The sequence below is a fragment of the Carettochelys insculpta genome, chromosome 3 (genome assembly GCF_033958435.1).
Source record: "Carettochelys insculpta isolate YL-2023 chromosome 3, ASM3395843v1, whole genome shotgun sequence".
NCBI classification, from domain to species: Eukaryota; Metazoa; Chordata; order Testudines; family Carettochelyidae; genus Carettochelys; species Carettochelys insculpta.
The window spans coordinates 195896425-195915355 of NC_134139.1; the positions used below are offsets into that span (position 1 = coordinate 195896425).

At 51.5% G+C, this 18931-nt stretch overlaps 1 protein-coding gene across 1 annotated transcript in view; it reads left to right on the plus strand.

Moving 5' to 3' along the window:
• LOC142010738 (adhesion G protein-coupled receptor F5-like) overlaps positions 1–18931 on the plus strand; it is a 62999-nt gene that overhangs the window by 30885 nt on the left and 13183 nt on the right. The window contains exons 12-14 of the mRNA XM_074989151.1: positions 569–1972; positions 11370–11411; positions 11511–11570. Coding sequence (XP_074845252.1) covers positions 569–1972; positions 11370–11411; positions 11511–11570 — 1506 coding nt within the window. The remainder of the gene's footprint in view (positions 1–568; positions 1973–11369; positions 11412–11510; positions 11571–18931) is intronic.

Here is an 18931-nt window from a genome sequence, read left to right on the forward strand (position 1 = left end):
ATACGTGCTCTGCCCCTGGTGGGAGGAGTGCATGGCAGCTCCAGGAGAAGCAGCTGTGGTATGTTGCCTGACATACGTTTTGGGGGGGGATAAAGGCTGATGGATTTAGGATTTTATGGATCCCAGTGGACTTTGGGAATGGTGGTGGAAGAGCTGGCAGATGTCAGCTTCCCAAATCCACTAAATTGGGGTCCATAAAATCGAGGGTTTACTTTATATCTACCTGGAGGGAATGTCAAGTTTCAAGAGGAGTTTTCCACAATCTGATTCCACTAGCTAAAAAGCCTGGATGTGTGAGGAAAAAGGAGACAAGTCAGAGATAAACACATAGGCTGTAAACCTGGGTGGCAGGGCTGGCGCCACGCAAAAAAGTAGCAGCATTAGAAGGAAAAGTGAACACCTGTTTCCAGTTACTCTAACTTGAGACAGGACATCCAGAGGGAACGTCTGAGGGATTAGTGGACAAAAGAAGAGGCCAGGCTAGCAAGACAGATTTCAGAACATGTCGACATTATTGTAGGAGCAGTGATCGTAAAAAACTTCATTAACACCAAACCTTATCTTACAGAATTTCCTCTCTACAGTGGACGTTATTGTCAGCAGTTCCACAATAGATTCCTGGAAAAAACTGAATAACCAGGAAATACAGAAGAGTGCCAGGTTACTGAATTCAGTGGAGAAATTTTCCCAGTCCTTCCAGCCAGTTAATAACACTATTCCTCCTATCAACAACACCAACCTTCAGCTGCAAGGTACAGTTATCACAGAAAACAACACGTCAGACTACAATCCAACCTTTGTTTTCCCCAGTTCAGCAAACCTCAACGGTAGTGTGTTAATTAGTGGAAAAGAGAGTCAGAGGCTGGGAGCAAACACAACCATCATCAGTGTGGCTTTCTCAACACTCAAATACATTCTGCCCCAATCGAATGAGACAAATGTTGTGAATGGCTTGGTGATGACAACAACAGTGAACAGAAACCTCCCGCAGGACTTCCAAATCAAGCTGATCTTTGCCAAAAGCAATGCTTCCCTGGGAAATCCCAAGTGTGTGTTTTGGAACTTCTCCCTCTCAAAAGATGCAGGAGGATGGGATGACACTGGCTGTCAGTCTATGGATAACGGAAGCAGTGTCATTTGCACCTGCAATCACTTGAGTTCATTCTCAATTCTTATGTCACCCAACATGGATTCCAACTCAACTGGATATTCTAATGCAACTGAACAAGCACTAAGTTACATTACCTATATCGGTCTGTACATATCTGTGACAAGTTTGGTGGTCTGCATTTTAATTGAATCCCTGGTATGGAAATATGTGACCAAAAACAGAACCTCCTACATGCGTCATGTCTGTATCTTGAACATAGCTGTGTCTCTTCTGATTGCAGACATCTGGTTCATTGTTGCTGCCTCCACGCTAAATGGAAAGAAGACAGTGAATGAAGGTGTCTGCATAGCTGCCACCTTTTTCATCCACTTGTTCTACCTCTGTGTCTTTTTCTGGATGCTTGCCATGGGCCTCATGATCTTCTATCACCTGGTCTTCATTTTACATGACACTAGCAAGACCATCCAGAAAACTGTAGTATTCTCTTTGGGTTATGGGTGTCCTCTCATTATATCAGTCATCACCATAGCGGTCACTCAGCCACATTACACTACCAAGAGGGAACACGTTTGCTGGCTCAATTGGAAGGAAAGCAAAGCTCTCCTTGCCTTTGTTTTACCTGCACTGATCATTGTGGCTGTGAATTTGATCACTGGTGTTGTTGTCATAGTCAAAATACTTAGGCCTGTTATTGGGGACAAGCCAAGCAAGCAGGAGAGGAGCTCCTTGATTCAAGCCATCAAAAGTGTTGGCATTCTGACACCACTATTAGGCTTCACCTGGGGATTTGGACTTGCAACCATGATTGAAAAGAGCCCAGTAGTATTCCATGTACTATTTAATCTCCTCAATGCTTTCCAGGTGAGTAACATGTACGCACTGCTTTACTTTTTCAGGATCACTTAACACAGACTTATAGAAAAAGAAGACAGGGAAGACTGAAACACTCATGCTCCTGAAGACACAGGGAATTGATTATTTTTCTGACTGACAGGTTGCCGATGAAGGTGACACCCCTAATTCTAAAGTCTCTGCCAATACATTCTGCAGTAATTCTTTCCTCAAATTAGGCAAACCGCTCTACGTTGTGCACGTGAGCATGATTTGTTGTGGTTAAGGAATTACTCCAATTTATTAGGTACCAACAGACTCCACTTTCTCCAGTGCTACTTTAGGAGGTTATCACTTCCAAATAGTTAGGGACTGTAGAATGTTCGTCCAATGTTATAAGTTGATGAGAAATAGTAACAAGGACAAGCAGGCCTGCTGATGGGGGTGAGGCAAAGGGTATACTTGCCCCAGGGCCCAGTATGGGCTCTAGGGCTTTTTGAACTTCCTCAGCAGCACTGCTCTGGCTGTACAGCCTGGGGGTGATGGGAGGAGCAACACTGAAGTCTGAGTGTTGCTGACTGCTGACTGCTCTTAGCCCCAGCGCTACTGGGGCACAAAGCTGGAGCCTCCCTCACACTTTGCCCTGGGGCCTAAGGCAGCTTTTGGTGCCACTGCTGGGAAGTAAACAACTGAAATGGGCCAACCCATCTGACTATTTTCTGCCAATCATGAGATGAGATTTTTACTTGCAGTATACGTTCTAACAGTTAGGCTACATCTACACCAGCCCAAATCTTCAAAATGGCCATGCAAAGATTACTAATGCAGCACTTCAAAATTGCTGCAACTTGCTGCTGCGTGGCTCATCCAGACAGGGCTCCTTTTTGAAAGGACTCTGGGAACTTCAAAATCCCCTTATTCCTGCCAGCAGACAAATTCCTATCAGCAGATAGGAATAAGGGGATTTTGAAGTTGGCGGGGTCCTTTCGAAAAGGAGCCCCATCTGGACAAGCCACGCGCAAGCCGCAACAATTTCGAAGTGCTGTGGCCAGCATCATTCTAAAGAGGCGCTGAATATTTATTTGGGCTAGTGTAGACACAGCCTTAATGAGGTAACGTGGGTCTAGGTCCTCTTTCTGCTTTTGATTCTGCCCAGGGCTTTCTGCTCCATGGCATACTCAGCAAGCAGATTCCTCTGGAGCTGGGACCATGTTCCCATTCATGGAGCACTTTGGAGTTTTTGGTTTCTTTGAAGATGAAAAAATACCTCAAAATTTTGAAATATGAAATGCGCCAGGAAATGGAATTCTCATTCTCTACACGGCTCTGCTAACAAATAATTCAAATGTGTGAAGCACTCAGGTTCTCCTAGAGAAATGTCTTATAAAACAGAAATGGTACGTCTACACTAGCCAGCTACTTGGAAGTAGCTGGCACAATGTCAAAATAGCACTCATTGCGTCTACACGCGCCGTGCGCTATTATGACGTTGAAATCGACGTTAGGCGACGAGACGTCAAAATCGCTTTTCCTATCTAAAGACGGGAATAGCTCCCTACTTCAACATTCAATGTCAAAGTAGGACGTGTGTAGACGATCCGTGTCCCGCTCCATCAAAATAGTGGGGTCCTCCATGGCAGCCATCAGCTGAGGGGTTGAGAGATGCTCTGTCCAGCCCCTGCAGGGCTCTATGGTCACCTCATGCAGCAGCCCTTAGCCCAGGGCTTCTGGCTGCTGCTGCTGCAGCTGGGGGTCCATGCTGTGTGCACGGGGTCTGCAACCAGTTGTCAGCTCTGTGGACCTCGTGCTGTGCAGACCGAGTGTGTCTGGGAGGGGCCCTTTAAGGGACCAGCTTGCTCTTCCCCTGGAAGGGCCAGTCCAGCCTGTGACCCGACCTGCAGGCTTTGCTGGCCCCTTATTTCGATGGAGAGTGCTTGTGTGCGTGGATGCTCTGCATTTCCTTCCGGGGCGGCTCCTTTCGATGTTCCCTGTTGCTACTTCAACGTTGAACGTCGACGGCACCAGCCCCAGAGGATGTGAAGATGATACGCGTCGAAGTAGCCTATTTCGATGTTCTTACTTCGAAATAGGCTACTTCAACGTAGTGTGCTAGTGTAGACATAGCCAAAATAACATAAATAGGCATTTGAGGGAGGAGCAGAAAGGAAACTTTTGTAATAAAAATTGTGAGGGTTGTTTTTAACTTTATTTGCCTAGTATGGAAAATTTGTAAATTGTGGGAAAAATTGAAAACGGATTATTGTATGGAATATGTTTCTCTGAATGAACAATGAAATAATTTTAGAGTCATGTTTATAAAAATATTATTACTTTTGCCATTGTGGTTTGCCAAATATTTTCTAATAGTAAGTATTTAAAATGAGCAAAATATTTTTAGGCAAAAGATGCACCTAAATACCTTGGGCTGTGTCTACACTTGCATTCCTCTTTTGAATGAGGTATGCAAATGAGGGAAATAAAAATGCAACTGGGGCACAGATTTGCATATCTGACGCCTCATTTGCATATTCTTATTTTGAAAGAGCTTCTTTCAAAAGACGAAAACAGTGTAGACACTTCTCTTTCAAAAGCAAATCCCATCTTTGAAAGAATCTTTCTTCCCATAAAAAAAGGGAACAAGGATTCTTTCAAAGATGGGGTTTATTTTCAAAAGAACGGTGTCTACACTGGTTTTCTTCTTTCAAAAAAAGCTCTTTCGACATAAGAATATGCAAATGAGGTGTCAGATATGCAAATCTGCACCTTATTTGCATTTTTATTTCCCTTGTTTGCATACCCCTTTTAAAAGGGGAATGCAAGTGTAGACACAGCCTTGTTGTGCAGCTGAGACTCATCAATATTTCTACATGTATTTGTCATTATTATCTGAATAAAAACAATATAAATTATAGTTATTTATTTCATAAATATACCAAACAGTAATTTTTAGTGTGGTAACTAAGTTATACATATACAGGGGGTCCTTGTTATAAGTCACATAGCTGTAAAGCATTTCACATATACGTAATTAACTAAATCATGGAAGCAGTTTCATTATAAGTCACACCAATAGGTAGATGGGGGAGCTGAAGAAAGCCAGCAGGAACCAAAGGTGGGTTGCAAGGAGCTGGTGGGAAGTTGATGAGCTGTGGGAAGCCAGTGGGGACCTGGTGGGGAGATGGCAGGGACCAGCAGGGAACTAGCAGGGATCTGTACAGAGCCAGTGGGGAGCTGGCAAGCTGCGGGTAGAGGGTGGGGAAGAACTGTGGTGAGCCAGCGGAGGACTGTGGGGAGCTGATGGGGAGCTGCAGGGAACTGGTGGGGAAGAGCTGCAGGGATCTGGGAGAAGTCAGGGTGGAGCTGGCAGGTAGGCAGGGGGGAGTCAGCAGGGACTGGCAGGGAGCCAGCAGGGAATTGGAGGGGGCTGGTGGAAAACTAGCAGGTAGCTGGGGGTGGCCAGTAGGAAGCAGTGGGAAACCAGCAGGTGGGGGGCTGGACTGGCAGGGAGCCATGCAAAGCCAAGGGAGCTGGGGGGGAACTTTAGGGAGCCATGGGGAGCTGGCAGGGAGCCAGGGCTATGGGGAGCCAGGCTCGTGGCTGTGAACAGCTACAGGATGCCCATATCTGGGGGTAGGGGGAAGCCATGGTGGATGATGGCTGCTAGGACCCAGGAGCTGCCAGAAGCTGGGACCTGCTGCCAGGACCTTTTATCAGTCAGTAGCCAGCTGCAGGGGCTGAGGAACGATGACTTTCTCTAGCCCAAAAAATTCTCTTATCCAGCTCAGGTCAAGTCCCAAGTGCGCTGGATTAGAGTTACAACCTGTACTGTACTCCCCCATCCCATCTCCTTTCTCCTCTGTCTAACTCTGTTTAAGTGTCCCTGCTTCCATCATCAAGCACATCAAATCAATTTACAAGGTAAAAATAGTAACATACTCGTCTGATCTATTTCTATTTATAGTTTTTTGTGGGTTAGAGATACGTTATAGTACCACACATGTGTGAACAGTATGTGTTGGGAATGTATCTCAAGCTAATTACATTATTCGTTATGGATACTAATTCCCCTTTATAAGTCATTTCAGTATAAGTTGCATTATTTAGGAATGTAACCGGGACTTATAACAAGGAACCCCTTTACATTTTGCATTTTTACAGAACTAAATCAAATTTAATTTTAATAAGCAAGTAACTACTGCAGCTATTCTGATTTTTCAGAAAATTTAATTTTTGAAACAGAGGAGAAAAATGTATATTTTCTCATGTTTTCAAAATTTTATATCTCTATCCACTTTGCTCATTCCTTTATGTTGACAACATATTATCTACCCAGTTACATCCTGGAAAAAGAATGATAGCTGATAATGTGGGAACACTGAATGGCTACGTCTACACGTGAAGCCTATATTGAACTAGTCTATTTCGATGTTGCGACATCGAAATAGGCTATTTCAATGAATAGCATCTACACGTCCTCCAGGGCCGGCAACGTCGATGTTCAACTTCGACGTTACGCAGCCCAACTTCGAAATAGGTGCAGCGAGGGAACGTCTACACGCCAAAGTAGCACACATCGAAATAGGGCTGCCAGGCACAGCTGCAGACAGGGTCACAGGGCGGACTAGCGCTTCTGGGGCAACAGCTAGCCGCTCCCTTAAAGGGCCCCTCCCAGACACACTCAGCCTGCACAGCACGCGGTCTGAGGAGCCATAGGCACACAGACCCCGGGCGCCGCAGTCATGGACCCCCAGCAGCAGCAGCAGCAGCAGCAGCAGCTAGAGGTCCACCCAGCCCTCCCGGCAGGAGCAGGGCTTGCCCTGGCCCATGCCATGTGGGAGGCAGCTGACTACCTTCTTGCCCCAGGGGAGGAGATGCCCCCAGGGCAGCAGGGCTCAACCCCTACCCCTGCAGCACCCCGCTCCACCCCCCGCCTCACACGCCGGCGGCTGTGGAGCTACCCCACCAGCACCGACTGGTGGGAGCGGCTGGTGCTTGGGGAGTGGGACGACGACCACTGGCTCAGAAACTTCAGGATGACCCGGCAGACATTCCTGGAGCTGTGCCAGTGGCTCACCCCCGCACTCAGGCACAAGGACACTGCCATGCGGCGAGCCCTCACAGTACAGAAATGGGTCGGCATTGCTGTCTGGAAGCTGGCCACTCCGGACAGCTACCGATCCGTGGGACAGCAGTTTGGTGTCGGAAAGGCCACCGTCGGGGCTGTCTTCATGGAGGTAAGCGAACCCACGGGGGGAGGGCAGGGCAGGGCAGGGGGGCCAGAGCAGGGCAGGGGGGCCAGGGCAGGGGGGCCACAGCAGGGCAGGGCAGGGCAGGGCCACGCACACCCTGCTCACCCCTCATTGGGGCTGTCCCATGTGCTTTCTCTGCAGGTTGTGCTTGCCATCAACGCCATGCTCCTGCACAGGCTTGTGAGGCTGGGGGACCCAGATGCCACCATCACCGCCTTTGCCACCCTGGGCTTCCCCAACTGCTTTGGGGCTCTGGATGGGACTCACATCCCCATCCGCGCCCCGCATCACAGTGGCGGACGATATCTCAATCACAAGGGCTACCATTCTGTCATCCTGCAGGCCTTGGTGGACAGCTGGGGACGTTTCCAGGACATTTATGTGGGCTGGCCTGGCAGCACCCACGACGCCCGGGTTTTCCGGAACTCGGGCTTGTGCCGCCGGCTGGAGGCGGGGACCTACATCCCCCAGCGGGAGATCCCTCTGGGGGACACCACCATGCCCTTCTGCGTCATCGCAGATGCGGCCTACCCCCTCCGGCCGTGGCTCATGCACCCCTACACGGGCCATCTCTCCGCTAGCCAGGAGCGCTTCAACGAGCGCCTGAACCGTGCACGCCAGGTGGTGGAGCGCTCATTTGGCTGCCTGAAGGGACGCTGGAGATGTCTCCTGACCCGCCTGGATGCGGGCCCCAACAACATCCCCCAGATTGTGGGTGCCTGCTGCGCCCTGCACAATTTGGTCGAGAGCAAGGGGGAGACCTTTCTGCAGGGCTCGGCTGTGGAGGCCGGCAGAGCACACGTCCAGCCACCTGCTGCCCCCAGTCGGCAGGTGGACCCCGAGGGGACCCGGGTCCGGGAGGCCCTGTGGGCCCACTTCGACGAACAGGCCGCGGGGTGAACTCTGCCCAGGCCCCCTACTGCCCGCCCCTTCCTCCCCCACACTCCTGCCCCAACGCCCACACCATGGAGCACCCCACCACCCCCCACCCACTTGTCCTGGACAAATGACAGCACGCACTTGTGGCTGAACGTACATTTTTTTTTTCTTTCCGAACCTTTTTTTTTTTTGGATATAAATAAATATGTGAACCACAAACAGAAAACTAGGTACAAACGTTCAACAAAAGCAATATATACAAAAATAAAACAATCCAAAGAAACAACTGTGTGCCATAAATAATAAAAAGAAAAGCAGGGAGGAGAAAGGGGAGAACTATTTACATGGGGGGGACGGGGCAAACGGGGGGACCAAAAAAACAGGGTCCAACTATATACAAGGGGGGGGGCCACGTCCCGGGCCCCTCGCCCCTATAGCCCAGCACTGGGCGTGGCCGGCCGGGAGCCCCGCCGCGCTCGCAGCCTGGTCCGTGGCTGGGTGGGAGCGGGCTGGACCGGAAGGTATGGGGGCCGGCAAGTGTCAGGTGGCTCCAGGGGTCCCTCGGTGATCTGGCCCTCGCGGGTGGGTGGCGGGGCGACGGTGGATGGGCCGGCGACGGGCGGAGCAGCTGGTGGTGGGGCTGCAGGAGCGGGCAGGGCGGGCGATGGCTCGGCCGGCGCGGCATGGGGGGCCAGGTAATCAACCAGGCGGTTAAATGTCTGCATATAGGCCCCCCATGCCTCCTGGCGCCAGGCCAGCGCCCGCTCCTGCAGCTGGAGGTGCTGCTCCGCGACCTCCAGCTGCCGACGGAGGGTGGCCAGCAGCTGGGGGTCCGTCGCCGGCGGCGGTTGGAGGCGCGGGGTCCGCCGTCTAGCCCGCCGTGGGGCCGGTTGGTCTTCGGCCGAGGGGCTGCCCTGGAGTGAGGATCCCGGAGGGCTCTCCGGAACAACTGACGCCTCGCCGGCGCTCTCTTCCGGTCCTTCTGATGGTGCAGGTGCAGGACACAGGACAGGAGGGGGGGAAGAAGAATGGAGACAGGCGTTAGTGTGGGCCCCGAGCTGTGGCCTTTGTCCCCCCAGCCCTGTGCTGCAGGTTCCCCATCCCCGTCCCCGGGAGATGCTGCTGTGATAGATGGGGTTCAGGGGTCCCCCTACCCTGCACCCTGTCCCCTGGTGGGAGCGACTCTCACTTCACCCCGCAGGGTCTGAGAGCAGGAGAGCTTTCTTAGGCCACAGATGGCCAGTTTCTGGCAGGAGTGACAGCACCAGCTGTCGGAAGAGACAGTCCTTCCAACCCGTCGTGGGGAGAAGACCCCAAGGGGGGCCCCTCTGGGATGCAGCTTTCCCCCTCCTCTGGCTGGCTGCCTACCAGCTCTCCCTTCCCCTAGCCTCTACCTGTGGCCCCCGCCCTCGCCCCCCAATTCCAAGCCAGCTCGGCTCCTCCCTCCTGTTTGTTCAGGGCAGAGGTGTCACCTGCCAGCTGTAGCGCCAGGATCCTCCTTTGGCCCTGGGAGCTCTTTGGCTCTTGTGGCTCATATGTAGCCTGAGTCTCCCTTTGGCACTCGCCCCACTCCATCACATGCTGCTGCTGCGGGGTGTCCCACCCCCTCCTCCCGGGGGCCCCTCGAGGTTCCGCTCCCCCCTGGCCCGGGGATGGGGCATGGCACTGTCATGAGGGGTGGAGGGGGGCAGGGGCTGATGGCTGCAGTGCTGTGAGGGCCATGGCCCTGGTGTCCTTGGGGCCATGGCCATGTGAGCATGTGGGGAGCCCTGGACACACCTCTCTTACCCCTGCCCCTCAAGCCCAGGGGTGTCCACCAGAGAGGGGTACCTACCTGTGGGTCCGTTCCCACGGTCCGGAGATCCCCAGGGGTCGGAGGCCCTGCTGCTGCTCCGGTATGGCAGGAGGAGGATCTGCAGGCTGGATTCTGCGGAGGAGGAGCCCCCCTCCTCCTCCTCCTCCTCCTTCTGCCGCGATGTCCCGGGGATGGCCTCCGGGGGGGGCCCCCGGGGTGCGGGGCTTGCCTCCGGGACGGACTCCGGCTGCAGGGCCTGCTGGGGCTCGTCAGCCGAGGTGTCAAGGGTGGCCGGAGGGGAGGAGGTGTGCCGGGAGCCCAGGATGTCCCTGAGCTCCCTGTAAAAGGGGCAAGTGATGGGGGCGGCCCCAGATCGGCTGGCCGCATCCTGGGCCCGGGCGTAACCCTGCCGCAGCTCCTTCACCTTACTCCTAACGTGGTCAGGAGTGTGGGCAGGGTGACCCCGGGCAGCCAGGCCATCGGCCAGCTGAGCAAACGCATCCACGTTCCGCCTCTTGCTCCCCATTACCTGGAGCACCTCCTCCTCGCTCCAGAGCCCCAGCAGATCCCGCAGCTCAGCCTCCGTCCAGGAGGGGCCCCGCTGCCGCTTCCCAGCCTGGCTGGCCCTCTGGCTGGGCTGGCTGCCCTGGCTCCCCTTGGCGGGGGTCCCCTGGGGGCGCTGGGGGGGCTGCTGGGCGGCCATTGCAGCTGTCAGGGGCTGAGGGTGGTGCAGGCTGGCCGCGTGTGCAGGCTGCAGCCTGCACGTTCCCTCAGCTTCCTGCAGAGGCAGGGCGGGGGAGGGGACCTTTAAGGGGCCGCTCCACGCGGCCACCAGTGAGCTGAGGGGCTGGAGAGAGCGTCTCTCAACCCCCCAGCTGATGGCCGCCATGGAGGACCCGGCAATTTCGACGTTGCGGGACGCGGATCGTCTACACTGTCCCTACTTCGACGTTGAACGTCGAAGTAGGGCGCTATTCCCATCCCCTCATGGGGTTAGCGACTTCGACGTCTCACCGCCTAACGTCGAAGTTAACTTCGAAATAGCGCCCGACGCGTGTAGCCGCGACGGGCGCTATTTCGAAGTTAGTGCCGCTACTTCAAAGTAGCGTGCACGTGTAGACACAGCTAACAAGTGCTACTGCATTATAAATTCACAATGGGGTATTTAACTGAGCACCCTCTTCTCAAATGCCAGGAAAAACAAGATTATCTGAAGACTCAAGAAGCTCCACAACCTGAAAGCTACGAGTCTATATTGATCTGTGTCACTTCTGTGAGCTGAATTATTATTACTCTCTACATTACAGCAGTGCCTACAGACCTCAAACCAGATTAGGAACCCATTGTGCTAGGATCTGTACCAACACATAGCAAGAAATGGTTCCTGCTATGAAGACCTTCTAGTTTAAATTATCAAGGCAGAGAAATAGTGAGAAAGGAATGCTCTAGTATGGTTAAATATGGACAAGTATATATATTTATATTTTAATATAATATTTTATAGGGACTATTCATTCTGCTGTTTGGAACACTCAGGGACAAGAAGGTAAGAATTCAACTAATGTGCTATACATGAGACAAATATGAACTTATTATTTGAATTGACTACATGAATTAACCAATTGATTCTGTTTGTAACATACAGGTACAAGAAACCTTACTGAACAAACTTTCATCTGGAAAATGGAGTGTTCAGCAAACACAGGTAAATCCTAAGAATGGATTTCAAAGTTACTTTATAATACTCTTCAGTGCCTTATTTTCTAGACATCCTCAAAAATGTAAAGTTTTGGGTATCAATTAATGATATTTGTAAAAAATCCCCTTTTAAAATTAAAAGATTTTGACCTATAGTTTATCCAAAACTATGGTTGTGGAAATTTGATCAATATTTTCCTTGTCAAAATATATTTTAAATTTGGGTGTTTTTTTTTCAGTTCAAAACATTTCACCCAACTGTATTGTTCACACAGAAAGGCCACAGAAACAAATGCAGTGCCTGAGGCTGGGAGAAGTGTCCACTGACTACAAACAGGGAGCAAAAGAATTTCACAAGCTTCAGGGAGTCAGAGAATTTCTAAGGGTCCATGTTAGTGAGCCTTGCCTAAGCACCTTACAAATAGCCTGTAGATATAGCTTTGGCTTTGCAGCTCAGGTTGGAGCTCAGGCTCTCATACCCACACCTTCCCATCCCATCCCTTCCAAATTGACAGCCTTTGCTCCAGCCTGAGTCACAAAGTATACTCAGCTAACTCAGACTCCCACTAGCACCAATCTGTGAGCATGGGCTGGGAAGCTAGCTCCCAGATGCAATGCAGATATGCCCGGACTATTCAGAGTCAGGGGGAACTTTCCCATGAAGCAGTTCTATCCCATAATTACCTACTGTGAAGTTTTCTCCTCCTCTTTCTGTAACATTTAGATACTGGACTAGATGGACTATAGAGCTAACTCATTCACCGGTTTGGTCTGACTTTGCAAGTGCTTTTTCTGTAGCCTGTTGTAAAATGAGATGTGTCTAGATGAGCTGATGGACACCAATAAGACCTCTGCCTCACCACAGGGATACATATACCCCTGAATGAGAACCACTGGTTTAAAAGGGCCTTTTGTCTATCCTGCCCCACATCCCATTTACATGTGTCTTGTGTGCCCAGCTGAACAGCAATCTAGACACACAATGTCTTTTAAAGTGTAGATAATGCAAATGATCCTGGATTTTAACTAAAACTGGTTTCCCTCTTACAGTCAGGGACGCTGGATGTTCCTGCTCCTGTGTTCTCCATGAGCTCTCTTTTCTCAGAAACACTAAACAACTTCCGTGGGAAATCAGGTATGTGACAGTGGCTACGTTCTAACAAGAACAACAGATGAGATTTTTTGTTTTCTTTCAAATCTTTTTCAAATAGTGTCTCTCTATGTAACTGCATATGGTAGTTCCACTTTCCAGTGGCTGAAAGCAGTAGAATGGCTGGATTTACAGTAGTATAACTGGGAGCTAGACCTGACTTACTAGATTTATTTAAATATTTATTAGATTACATTTTTCTAAAGAAATCCATCATCTCAAGCAGCTTATGTGCCTCAGAGACTCAATACAGGCTCTAGAGACCAGAACAGCTGAACTCTGGAGCACATGACCTATGAGGAGGAATTGAGGGGTTTGGGCTTATTTAGTTTGCAGAAGAGAAGACTGAGGGGTGATTTAACAATAGCTTTCAACTTCCTGAAGGGGTGCTCTAAAAGGGATGGTGAGAAACTGTTCTCAGTGGTGACAGATAGCAGAACAAGGGGTAATGGTCTGAAGTTACTGAAGGAGACAAGTAGGTTGGATATTAGGAAAAACTACTTCACCAGGAGAGTGGTGAAGCACTGGAATGCGTTGCCTAGGGAAGTGGTGGAATCTCCATCCCAAGAGGTTTTTAAGTCCCAGCTTGACATAGTCATGCCTGGGATGACTTAGTTGTGGTTGATCCTGCTTGGGACAGGGGGCTGGACTCGATGACCTCTGGAGGTCCCTTCCAGCTCTGTGATTCTATGATTCTATGAACTCAAGAGGCTAAGGCAACAAAGAAGTACATCTTCTTCTTGGACAGAATATGAACAGAGGGAAAGCCGTGCTAGTCTATACACTATCAAAATTTAAGGCACAGAGAACCAAAAACCGTAATCAATGTGGACAAATCAGAAAAAAAAATTATCTAGGTGAGCAAATCAGAGAGTAGAGGGGCAGTTCCAGGACTGGTGTTCCTGCAGTATAGACTGTGGCTGTTGGTGAGAATCCTCATAAGGTTGGGAGACAGCCTCCCAGTCCTGGAACTTTTCCTTGCAACAAAGCCCACTGCCAGCTTTGTCCACATATCTTTTCTGGAGATACCATCACTGGACCTAACCAGGTTATTCACAGAATCACGGGCACATTCTCATGTTCCTCAACTAACATCATAGCTGTGTCTACACGTGCACGCTACTTCGAAGTCGCTAACCCCATGAGGAGATAGGAATAGTGCCCTACTTCGAAGTAGGGACAGTGTAGACGATCCGCGTCCCGCAACGTCGAAATTGCCGGGTCCTCCATGGCGGCCAACAACTGGGGGGTTGAAAGACGCTCTCTCCAGCCCCTCAGCTCACTGGTGGCTGCGTGGAGCGGCCCCTTAAAGGTCCCCTCCCCTGCCCTGCCTCTGCAGGAAGCTGAGGCAACGTGCAGGCTGCAGCCTGCACACGCGGGCAGCCTGCAGAGCCCTCAGCCCACCACAGAGCGGCGATGGCGAGCCAGGAGCCCCCCCAGCGCCCCCAGGGGACCCCCGCCAAGGGGAGCCAGGGCAGCCAGCCCAGCCAGAGGGCCAGCCAGTCTGGGAAGCGGCAGCAGGGCCCCTCCTGGACGGAGGCCGAGCTGCGGGACCTGCTGGGGCCGGCAGCTGGAGGTGTCGGAGCAGCACCTCCAGCTGCAGGAGCGGGCGCTGGCCTGGCGCCAGGAGGCATGGGGGGCCTATATGCAGACATTCAACCGGCTGGTCGACTACCTGGCGCCCCATGCCGCGCTGGCCGAGCCATCGCCCGCCCTGCCCGCTCCTGCAGCCCCACCACCAGCTGCTCCAGCCGTCGCCGGGCCGTCCGCCATCGCCCCACCACCCACCCGCGAGGGCCACAGCGCCGAGGGACCCCTGGAGCCCCCTGAGACTCGCCGGTGCCGGTACCTTCCTGTCCAGCCCGCTCCCACCCAGCCGCAGACCAGACTGCAGGCACGGCGGGGCTCCCGGCCGGGCATGCCCAGTGCTGGGCTATAGGGGCGAGGGGCCCGGGACGTGGCCTCCCCCTTGTTGTATATAGTTTGAATGTTTGTTTTTGGTGCCCCCGTTTGCCCCGTCCCCTCCATGTAAATAGTTCTCCCCGTTCTCCTCCCTGCTTTTCTTTTTTGTTGATGGCACACACTTCTTTGCTTTGTTGTTGTATATTGTTTTATTTGTGCACATCTTGCTTTTGGTGAACGTTTGTCCCTCCTTTTTGGTTTCTGTTTCACATATTTATTTATTTACAAAAAAAAAAAAAGTTTTGTAAAGAGGAAAAAAAAGTTTACGTTCACCCACACGTTCGTGCTGTCATTTGTCCAGGACAAGTGGGCGGGGGCGGTGGGGTGCTCCATGGTGTGGGCGTTGGGGCAGGAGTGTGGGGGAGGAAGGGGCGGGCAGTAGGGGGCCTGGGCAGAGTTCACCCCGTGGCCTGTTGGTCGAAGTGGGCCCGCAGGGCCTCCCGGACCCGGGTCACCTCTGGGTCCACCTGCCGACTGGGGGCAGCAGGTGGCTGGATGTGTGCCCTGCCGGCCTCCACAGCCCAGCCCTGCAGAAAGGTCTCCCCCTTGCTCTCCACGAGGTTGTGCAGGGCGCAGCAGGCACCCACAATCTGGGGATGTTGTTGGGGCCCGCATCCAGGCGGGTCAGGAGACATCGCCAGCGTCCCTTGAGGCGGCCAAATGAGCGCTCCACCACCTGGTGCGCACGGTTCAGGCGCTCGTTGAAGCGCTCCTGGCTAGCGGAGAGATGGCCCATGTAGGGGTGCATGAGCCATGGCCGGAGGGGGTAGGCCGCATCTGCGATGACGCAGAAGGGCATGATGGTGTCCCCCAGAGGGATCTCCCGCTGGGGGATGTAGGTCCCCGCCTCCAGCCGGTGGCACAGGCCCGCGTTCCGGAAAACCCGGGCGTCGTGGGTGCTGCCAGGCCAGCCCACATAAATGTCCTGGAAACGTCCCCGGCTGTCCACCAAGGCCTGCAGGACGACAGAATGGTAGCCCTTCCGATTGAGGTATCGTCCTCCACTGTGATGCGGGGCGTGGATGGGGATGTGAGTCCCATCCAGAGCCCCGAAGCAGTTGGGGAAGCCCAGGGTGGCAAAGGCGGCGACAGTGGCATGTGGGTCCCCCAGCCTCACGAGCCTGTGCAGGAGCATGGCGTTGATGGCACGCATGACCTGCAGAGAAAGCACATGGGACAGCCCCGATGAGGGGTGAGCAGGGTGTGCGTGGCCCTGCCCTGCCCTGCCCTGCCCTGCCCTGCCCTGCCCTGGCCCCCCTGCCCTGCCCTGGCCTCCCCCTGTGGGTTCTCTTACCTCCATGAAGACAGCCCCGACGGTGGCCTTTCCCACACCAAACTGCTGCCCCATGGATCGGTAGCTGTCCGGAGTGGCCAGCTTCCAGACAGCGATGCCGACCCATTTCTCCACAGGGAGGGCACGCCGCATGGCAGTGTCCCGGTGCCTGAGTGCAGGGGTGAGCCACTGGCACAGCTCCAGGAATGTCTGCCGGGTCATCCTGAAGTTTCTGAGTCAGTGGTCGTTGTCCCACTCCCCAAGCACCAGCCGCTCCCACCAGTCGGTGCTGGTGGGGTAGCTCCACAGCCGCCGGCATGTGAGGCGGGGGGTGGAACGGGGTGCTGCAGGGGTAGGGGTTGAGCCCTGCTGCCCTGGGGGCATCTCCTCCCTTGGGGCAAGGAGGTGCTCAGCTGCCTCCCACATGGCATGGGTCAGGGCAAGCCCTGCTCCTGCTGGGAGGGCTGGGTGGACCTCTAGCTGCTGCTGCTGCTGCTGGGGGTCCATGACTGCGGCACCCGGGGTCTGTGTGCCTATGGCTCCTCAGACCGCGTGTTGTTCAGGCTGAGTGTATGTGGGAGGGGCCCTTTAAGGGAGCGGCTAGCTGTTGCCCCAGAAGCGCTAGTCCACCCGTTGACCCTGTCTGCAGCTGTGCCTGGCATCCCTATTTCGATGTGTGCTACTTTGACGTGTAGACGTTCCCTCGCTGCTCCTATTTCGATGTTGGGCTGAGCAACGTCGAAGTTGAACATCGATGTTGCCGGCCCTGGAGGACGTGTAGACGTTATTCATCGAAATAGCCTATTTCGATGTCGCAACATCGAAATAAGTTATTTCGATGTAGGCTTCATGTGTAGACGTAGCCCATATGTGCCATCATGTGCCAACAATGCCCAGATGCTTTGTATATTAGACAGATTTCAAACTCTCTTAGACAAAAAGGTAATGGGCACAAAACAGACATAAAAACACTCCTGATCCACAAACCTGTTAGCCAGCATTTTAATGGACTGGGCCATTCTGTTAATGACTTAAGAGTTTGCACGTTACTGAAGAGGAATTTTCACAACACTCTTGAAAGAGAGGCTGCTGAACTCTCTTTTATATTCAGATTCGACACATTAACATGTGGTTTGAACGAGGATGGGAATTTTCTGGGTTACTATAGGGGCTCGTTTGTATACTTCATCATCGTCATCAATAAATGTGGGCTCAACGTCCGTTGGTGTCTGATGCCTCTCTCACTATTTCCTTCCATCTTTCCCTATCCAGTGAAGAGTGGCTTAGTTTCTGTAGACTAGCTCTGCACCAATCTACTACGTCGTCTATCCATTCTCTGTGGGGTCTGCTTTTTCTATTCAAACCATCCATTATGCCGAATACTAGGGTCTCGATTTTTTGTTCATCGTTCATTCTGCAAATATGTCCAAATAGTTGTAGCTTAAGTTTTATAACCTTCTGCAGCAGGTTCTCTTTCGGCTGTATCTTCCTATATAATTTCTCATTGGTGACCTTCTGCATCCATCCTATTCTCAGAATCTTTCTATAACAACTCGTTTCAAATGCCAATATTCTTCTTTTTGAATCTTTCGTTATCACCCATGTCTCACATCCGTACAACAAGTTGCTGAATACGCGTTTTCAAGATGCCCAACTTCATTCTTAAGCTATTGCTTTGCTTTTCCAGATTTTATCCATCGCCTTCAAACTCGTTCTTGCTTTCGCTATTCTAGTCGCTATTGCCTTCTTACAGTCCAGATCATACATTATGTTGCTCCCAAGATACGTGAACTTCTCTACATTTTCTAGTTCAATACTATCGACACTGATCTTCTTTCCTATTTCCTTATCTCCAAATACCATTGTTTTTGTTTTATCGAAGCTCATAATCAGTCCATACTGCTTTCCTTCTTCATTTAACACCCGCACCATTTTTGCTAGCTTCTCCTCATCTTCCTCAATGATAACTATATCATCTGCAACCCTCAAGTTGTTAATTCATTTGCTGTGCACAGATATCCCTTCTACCTTTTCTTTGATCTTGTCCATCGCTCTCTCCAGATGTGTGATGAAGATACTTGGCGATATTGGTTCTCTTTGTGTCCTACCTCTACTTATTTTAAACCAACTTCCCAACTCCCCACATGTTCTCACCACTGCCTCCGCATTATCATAGATACCTTTCAACAACCGTATCAGTCTGCTATCCACTCCGTATGACTCCAACACTGCCCAAGTCACTTTCTGATCTATACTGTCAAATGCCTTTTGAAAATTGACGCAGCAAGTGTATATGTTTTTGTTCTTTCGTCGAGCTTTCTCCACTATCAGTCTTAGTGCCAATATCTGCTGTATGGTTTTTCTATCTTTTCTGAACCCTGCTTGCTCATCTGCTATATGTTCTATCTGCGATCTCAATCTCTCAGTCAGTATCATCATCAGCACCTTACCTAGATGACTCATTAGGGCAATCGTTCTGTAGTTCTTGCACTCCAATGTACTTCCTTTCTTGGGTATTGTCACTAGCACAGATCTTGTCCATTCCTTCGGCGCCTTCCCTTCTTTCCATGCTATATTACATAGTCAGTGTATTTCCTGAATCATGCTTTCTCCACTGTATTTGATTATCTCTCCCATGATCTTATCATTTCCAGGGCTCTTGTTGTTCTTTAGCCATTTCACTGCTTTTTCCACTTTCTTCTTCGAAATATCGGTCTCACTGTCGATGCTCGGGGGAGATATCTCTTTCAATGCTTCAATCAATCTCTCTGAGACACTCAGGTCCAACTGTACTTTGTATAGATCGGTGCAATATCTCGTCCATCGCTTCACAATCTTCTCCCTGTTCATGAGCATTTCTTCATTCTCATCTTTGATCACCATCTGCTTCGGTTGCCATTTCCTATTAATATTCCTAATTGTTTTATATACCTCCCTGGTCTTACATTCACCATAATACCTCTTGATATCTTCACATTGCTCC